General features: G+C 36.5%; 1 protein-coding gene across 1 annotated transcript in view; it reads right to left on the bottom strand.

Moving 5' to 3' along the window:
• Positions 1-7,417, bottom strand: part of LOC103597617 (cyclin-dependent kinase 15-like) — a 44,135-nt gene extending 36,718 nt beyond the window's left edge. Inside the window, exon 1 of the mRNA XM_008581482.1 lies at positions 7,329-7,417. Within this exon, the coding sequence (XP_008579704.1) occupies positions 7,329-7,397 (69 nt within the window). The 5' untranslated portion in view covers positions 7,398-7,417. The remainder of the gene's footprint in view (positions 1-7,328) is intronic.
• Between the last annotated feature and the right edge of the window lie 655 nt (positions 7,418-8,072).

Below are 8,072 nucleotides of genomic sequence, written 5' to 3'. Positions count from 1 at the left end.
TAAAAAAAAAAAAAAAAAAAAAAAAAAAAAAGTCACATTCTCATCTCTAAGTATTTATTGCATAATCACCATGTGTTAGGATACCACGTTGGGAGTTAGGGATATAAAGAAGCAGGAGTTATTGTCCCTTTGCCTTACATCAGATGACCACATGTATATTGACAGGAGACACTTGACAACTTAAATTATGCCTCTCTACGGGCATTCAGCTGTTCCTTGATATGCTCAGTTAAAAAGAATTCAGATGACTGACCTTCAGGCCGTGGAATGTTGACTAAAAATGACCAATAAACCCAACTCTAGTCCTTTCTATAAAACTAATCTCATCTGCTTGTTTTCTCTGTGGCTAGCAGCTTGGAATAGGGTATCTGGTTTTTCACTGGTGGACTGTAACAATAACAAAATCACTTGTAAAAGAGTTTGCCTATGCTTTGGATTACCAAACTGAAGCCCTAGTTTTTAGTTAAGATGTTGTATGAAAATAAAACTCTTTTGGAGTACAAAGCCAAAACAGTTCATACTTTGGATGGAGCTATCACTACGAGCTCCTTTATAGGCATCATCTTACCACTCTTTTACGATAATCATAAAAGCCCATAGCCAGTTATATCTAGGAGCCAGAATAACATGGTTTTGTGAAATACTAGTAAAATACTAGTAGCTTTTATTATACCACTACCATATCACTTTTCTTGTAAGCATATTCAATACAACTCTTTTTTTTTTTTTTTAGAAGTATCTCTCCTAGAAAGAGTTTAGTAAATCCACCTGTAAAATGCTGGATATAGATGCCAGCCCAGTTATTATGGCAGGAAGTCAATTGCCCATCAGCGACTGATTAAGTCAATGATGAATCCAGAATCTTAATATCTACGAGCTTGCTGACTAGGACTCTGGCTGAGAGATATACTTTTTAGTGTCTATTAAGCTTGTCCTCAAACAAAAGACACTGAAGAGCTATTTTCCCTCATTAAAAAAAAAAAAAAAATCATGCCACCCAGTATAATCTTCCTTCTTTGATCCATTCCCTAAACAAACTGAAAAGTGACTGAGAGGATTATAGGCTTTTCCTATCAACCACCCTGAGCCTGAGGGAACTCGAAGAATCCTGGAATCGATTTTGAAAAACCAACTGGACTAATTCTTTTGTGGGAAAGGGCCAGGGGATGGGAAGCTAATTTTTCTTTTTTAACGTACCATCTATTTATTTGTACAGATGTATGTGTAAATGAGTGAGTGTGATTCACAATGTACCCATACATCTTCTGCTGGCTGGCAAGGCACAATGAAAAGAAAGCAAAGATAATGAAAAGAAAACAATACAGGAAATACATACCAACTACGTCCATATTTTCTCTAGCGTGAAAGTTACCAGAATTGTTGGTTACTTTGTATTATATTTAACTAAAACCAAGAAAACAGATACCAAATTTAAAAAAAAAAAATCTTATGTTAAAAGCTTTAAGCTTGAGATTTTAAAAATGTAAACAAAATTCAATACATTTTATTTGGAAATTTGGTGCTAAGTTTTTATTTGAAAGTTATTGAATTCTTTTTCACTTGAGAAAATTATTAAATCTCTCCTTCACTGTATGGGAAATTGAACAACAAAAATTGTTGATTTACTTCTTCCCTAAAGTCTCTTAAAAGGCAGCTAGTGAGTGCTACGTTTTAAACCACAGTGGGCTGAAGGGGCTGTTTATCTGCCTTTGTTGTTATGGAAAATAAATGCTTTTTGATTCATGGATTTAAAGACTGCATAGTTTATTCTGATTTTAGAACAGACTCCAGGATTATTTGAAAAAAAAAAAAACACTTATTTAAAGAATTAGAGTTTTAAAAAATTGATTAGAAAGTGGTGACAGGTATTATTTAGATGTAAACATGTGCACACACACACACACTCGTACAGGCATTTCAGAAAGATGGTAAGACAAGGATTCAGCGCTTCTCAATATGTCTTTATTCGTAAGAGTGAGATCTCAGGATAAAAGTAGAAGAAAATTGAGGTTGGGAGATTTAGAATAGATAGACCCATTGCTTTCAAAGAAGCAATTTCCATATTATGTTTCATAGAACCTGAAATAGCTTTCCTATTTCATCTGTGTAGACCACATTTAGTAAAATGCAGACTCAGGAACTATTTGTAATCTGTATAGTTTTCTAACCTGCTTCACAGGCAACAAAAGTGAAAACAGACAAATGGGACTACATCAAACTAAAAAGTTCTGCACAGCTAAGGAAACAGTCAACAGAGTGAAGAGACAACCTGTAGAATGGGAGAAAATATTTGCAAACCATACATCTGATAAGGGGTTAATATTCAAAATATATAAGAAAGTCAAACAACTCAATAGCAAAAAAACAAATAACCCAATTAAAAACTGGGCAAAGGACCTGCTATGGTTTTAATGTTTGTGTCCCCTCCAGAATTCATGATGAAACTGAATCCCCATGCAACAGTATTAAGAGGTGGGGCTTTCTGGAGGTAATTAGGCCATGGGGTCTCCACCCTCATGGATGGGATTAATGCCTTATAAAAGGGCTAGAGGGATCTGGCTAGCCTTTTGGCTTTACCACATTTCCACAACGTGAGGACATAGTGTCCATCCTTCCAGAGGATGCAGCAACAAGGCACCAGCTTGGAAGCAGAGACCAGGTCCTCACTAGACAGTGAATTTGCCAGTTCTTTCAGCTTGGACTTTCCAGCCTCCTGAACTGTGAGAAATATATTTCTGCTCTTTATAGATTACCCAGTCTAAGGTATTTTGTTATAGCAGCAAGAATGGACCTCAAAGAGACATTTCTCAAAAGAAGACATACAAATGGCCAACAAGTATATGAAAAAATGCTCAACATCACTAATCATCAGAGAAATACAGGTTAGGACCATGGTGAGGTATTGCCTCACGGCTGTCAGAATGGCCATTATGAAAAAGACAAAAGCTAGGTGTTGGCGAGGATGTGGAGAAAAGAGAACCTTTGCACACTGTTGGTGGGAATGTAAATTAGTACAGCTATTATGGAAGATGGTATAGACATTTCTCAAAAAATTAAAAATGGAACTACCATATGTTCCAGCAATCTCACTACTGGGTATGTAAACAAAGGAAACAAAATCAGTATATCAAAGAGATATCTGTACTTTTATGTTCATTGCAGCATTATTTATAATAGCCAAGATATGAAATCAACCGAAGTGTCCATCAATAGATGAGTGGTTAAAGAAAATATGTTATATATACAAAATGGTATACTATTCAGCCTTAAAAAAGAAGGAAATCCTGTCATTTGTGACAACATGAATGCACCTGGAGGACATTATGTAACATGAAATAAGCCAGGCACAGAAAGACAAATACTGCATAGTCTCCCTTATGCTTGGAATCTAAAAAAGTTTAACTCATAGAAGCAGAGAGCAGCAGGTTGGTGGTTGCCAGGGGTGGCAGGGGGTTCGAGGTAGGGGATTGTGGGGGAGGAATTGGGGAGATGTTGGCCAAAGGATATAAAATTTCAGTTAGATAGAAGGAATAAGTTCAAGAGTCTATTGTACAACAACTATAGTTAATAATGTATTGTATTCCTGAAAATTGCTGAGAGTAGCTTTTAAGTATTTTCACCACAAAAATATTTATGTGAGGTGATGCATATGTTAACTGGCTCAATTTGGCCATTCTACTATGTATACATATTTCAAAACATCATGTTGTACACAATAAATATATACAGTTTTTATTTGTCAATTACAAAATAAAGAAGGAAGGAAGGAAGGAATTAAGGAAGGAAGGAAGGAAAGAAGTTTGTCCAGATCCAAAGCACACACCCACTGTTACTGAGATGTATAATTCAGCCGTATGGATAAGCTTCTGATAGACATTGTGACGTCATTAAACGTTAACATTAGTGGCCTCCTACCACAACCCACTATGCTTTTATTTTCCATTGCATTTTTGCTGTAACTTTGTCGATGTGACCTTGGGTGTGTCAAAACTACTTTGGAACACTATTTTCTCATCTGTAAAAATGAAAAATTGAATTACTCTTAGCCTGAAGTTATGCAGTCTCTCCCTTGCTGCTCTTTCTTCACATGCACTCTAAAGACTTCTTTCCTGGCCCGAATTTTGGTAACACAAACCAGTTAAAACTGTATTTTACATATACAAGACCAAATTAAAATACAAGTATCATTATTATTTAGCACTTATAATAGACCAGGCACTGTGCTAGAAAAGAAAAATAATAATTATCTAACCTGCTTGTGAAGTAGTGGTATAACAGACAACACAGCTGCTAAATGTGGTGGCTTTCCACTTCATCCTCAGAGTGTGGAACTATAGGTACAATGACAAAACCGTGGTCTCTACCTGCTTGGACAGGACCATGGGAAAAAATGAGACTAAATGAATCTGACCTCATGGTGCCCATAAACTATAGCTAAGCAATATAGAGCTATCTCCTTGAAGTACAGATTGAAAGTCAACAATGAGCTATGCAAGTCAACAAACTTGAGAAATAACTAACCAGGGGAAAAAAATCTAGTGAACAGAGAAGATTATTCTGATTTAAAGTGATAGGAACTACAATATTCTCTTTACACTTTGTTCAAGGAAGTCACAACTTCATGCAGTCAGAGAAATACACTTTCAGATGATGAGACCCAGGGAGGTGGGCTACATGACTTGTTCTGTCTCATACCTGAAGTTAGAGCTGCATTCAGAACTCATGAATCCTGACTCCAGGCCAGTGTTATTCCTAATCTGTTTGCTTGTTTTAAATTTGTAATGAGTTACCATGAATGTCAAAATAAAGTCCCTTCAAGTTGCAGCAGTGTGACAAGGATAATTGGTAGACGTGAACATGGCTTCCTGGGCAGGACTTGTTAGACTGATTTGTTCAGACATGTTTGTTTCTGCTGTATCACTCATTTTTTGGTACTTTATGTTCATATTCAATCTGAATTCTTTCACTTACTGAATTACCTAAAACATCCTTCAGTTGGCCAGCGTCAGTCACCCAAGACCAGTCCTGAAAACTTGAACTAATATAACTAGAAAGTCATCAGGTCCTCAGAAACATCTAGCTCACTCCTTCTGTTCTATGATTTCAAAGTGCTGTGCTAAATGTGAAGAACTGTAAAATGATTGCTTTTTAAGTGTGTGGTCATTTAAAAATAGTACATAATATTTTGAAAATCAGTTTATACTCAACTCTTCAAACACTAACAGCACACAAGGGTATACTTGCATTCTTTTCAAACACACTACTTTTCAAATATCCTAATAGCACATCTTATTTCAGTATCACAATTTATAGTAATTATCTATACCTACATCATTTTACATGTCTACATATGTATATAGTTTGTTTCACGTATATTTATTTATACTTCACAACACATGAAACTGAACATGTGAAAGCATAGATCATGCATTTTCCTTATTCTTTTCTTTTTTCCATGCCTTGTAGCTTCTTACAAAACTTTATAGAGTATTTATATAGGGTGAATGTCCAGTAAGTGTTGTTTCCTGATTAAATAGGAAAAACTCGTTAAATGTGCAAAAGGCCATTTCAGAGTTATGTCTACGCAGTGCTTATTGTGCGTCCTCTATTGTGGACGAGAAGTAATTTGCTAAGTGGAAGAACAGAACAATTAGGTTAAATATCAGGTAACGCCTGTTAGCAGTTAGACTATTGAAACATTTCTACAACAATTTACATGAGAGAGAAACAAAGCAAACATTTATCGAACCCTGTGGCGTACAGAGCTTGTTATGCATCTGATCTCACGGAATTCTCACAGCAAGTTTAGAAAGTCATTATCATTATCCCCATTTTAGGGCTGACCCCCTGGCTCACTCGGGAGAGTGCGGCGCTTGGGAGTGCCTAGTCCACAGGTTCGGATCCTATATAGGGATAGCCAGTGCGCTCACTGGCTGAGTGCGGTGCAGGCAACACCATACCAAGGGTTGCGATCCCCTTACCGGTCACAAAAACAAACAAACAAACAAAAAAGACTATCCCCGTTTTACAGATGAGGAAATTGAAGCTCAGAGAGACTACATAATTTGCCCATGTTCATTTGCTAGAAAGTAGCTAGAATTCAATCCCTGGGCTTCTAACTCCAAAGCCATTACATTAGTCTGCCTCCAGCTTAGATGATGTTCCAGCATTTATCTGTCTTGCAGGAAAGTTTTGAGAAAAAGTCTTTCGACTTGAAAAATGTTCTTTTAGTTTGGGAATGCTTCCCAGCTTTCCCCATGTTCCCTTATAATATCCCTCATGTTTCCAAAAGGAAATTTAATGTCAGCTGGAAGACAAGGACAGGATCCAGGATAGCAAGTGATAACCGCCCCCAACCCCGTCGCCAGTTTAAAGCACATTAACATATTCTACAACACGGATGAACCTTGAAAATATTGTGCTAAGTGAAATAAGCCAGACACAGAAAGACTTACATGAGGTACCTATAACAGGCAAATTCATAGAGACAGAAAGTAGATTAGAGGTTACCAAGAGGCTGGGGGAAGAGTGTAGATGGGAGTTATTGTATAATGGGTGCAGAGCTTCTGTTTGGAATGACAAAAAAGTTCTGGAAGTGGATGGCAGTGACGATGGCACACTAATGTGAATGTACTTAATGCCAGTGAACTATATACTTAAAAATTTTATGTTATGTATATTTTATAAACAAAACAATCACCAAAAAAAAAAGAGGAAATATATAGATGATTATAGTAATGACTATAGTACTATAAAAGGGACAAAAAACCAAGTACATTGTAGTACAAATGAGGTAAGGATAGATAATGAACAAAAAAAGAACCCCCTTCTGCCCCCCCACACAAAGGTACCTTGACGCCTTAGGAATTTGGTTGTGGATGAGCATGATAAGCAGTGTACCTCTCTCACACTAACACGGAAAGTCTCTGTTTTATCAGGGTTTTATGTAAATTTAGTGTCTTCTCTTCAATTGACAAAGATCCAGAGCCAAATACATGGTAGAATTAGAGCTGGGGGTGACAAGGTAGGGATGTGCCTAAGAATTAATGGCAGAAATTACCCTGGAAGGTTGACACAATAATAATGGGAAGCAGGAGACCTGAACATCATCAGGGGTGGACTCATGGGCTGCTATGGGTAAACAGGGGGGTTCCTGACCACACACCTCTAAGATGCTTATACCTGTGGCTAACCCATAGTTTCCACAATCTTAAGACCTGGTTCAATATCTCAAAGCAGATGGTCTGCTTCATTTGTCTCTAAGGAAAATTTGGTTCAAAGTTTGAAATGCAGATATTTCTTTTTCTTAAGAGGAATTTTTCTCTTACCTCCCAGATCTTCTCCAGCTGTTCAAGGATGTTGGAAACCCCAGGAAACAAAGGTTGACCCTGGAGCATTTCAATAAAGATGCAGCCTGCACCCCTAGCAAAGGAAACAAGAGTAAACCTGACACTTTCAAGGAAACCAAATATGCAAACTGGACTACCAGAATTTCTCCTCCAGAGAAATATTTGGGGGACAATTAAATAGGGACCACATGCTATTAAAAGTCTTGGGCAAAAAAAGAAAGTCCTTATATCAAATAAAACGAAGAGCAGCCCGAGCCCGCAGATTTTTGTTAACACAAAACACAACCAGCAGCAGTTACGAACATGATATAGTTAGCAAACATTTTATGCAATTCAAGTCATTAGCTATCCATTTTATGAGAAGAGGAGAAAGTATTAAATGTCCAAATTACATACCCCTTTTCACTGAATCTAAGATGCTATTGCTGTTGAGACATTATTATTTTAAGTACCATTAAGAACAAAAAACCCACAAGTTAAACTATGACATGATCAAAATGTTTATTTTATACTTATTCAAAGGGTTGTTATAAATTTAATTAGACATAGATTATTTTATCATACAGCATACTTGTACGTACCATTAAGAACAAAAAACCCACAAGTTAAACTATGACATGATCAAAATGTTTATTTTATATTTATTCAAAGGGTTGTTATAAATTTAATTAGACATAGATTATTTTATCATACAGCATACTTGTACATGCAAAAAAAATTAAG

The sequence above is a fragment of the Galeopterus variegatus genome, unplaced genomic scaffold (assembly GCF_000696425.1).
Source record: "Galeopterus variegatus unplaced genomic scaffold, G_variegatus-3.0.2 Scaffold2363, whole genome shotgun sequence".
In the NCBI taxonomy this organism is placed as follows: Eukaryota; Metazoa; Chordata; class Mammalia; order Dermoptera; family Cynocephalidae; genus Galeopterus; species Galeopterus variegatus.
Note: the sequence above shows the minus strand (reverse complement) of the source record. Positions and strands in the feature narration are given on the sequence as shown.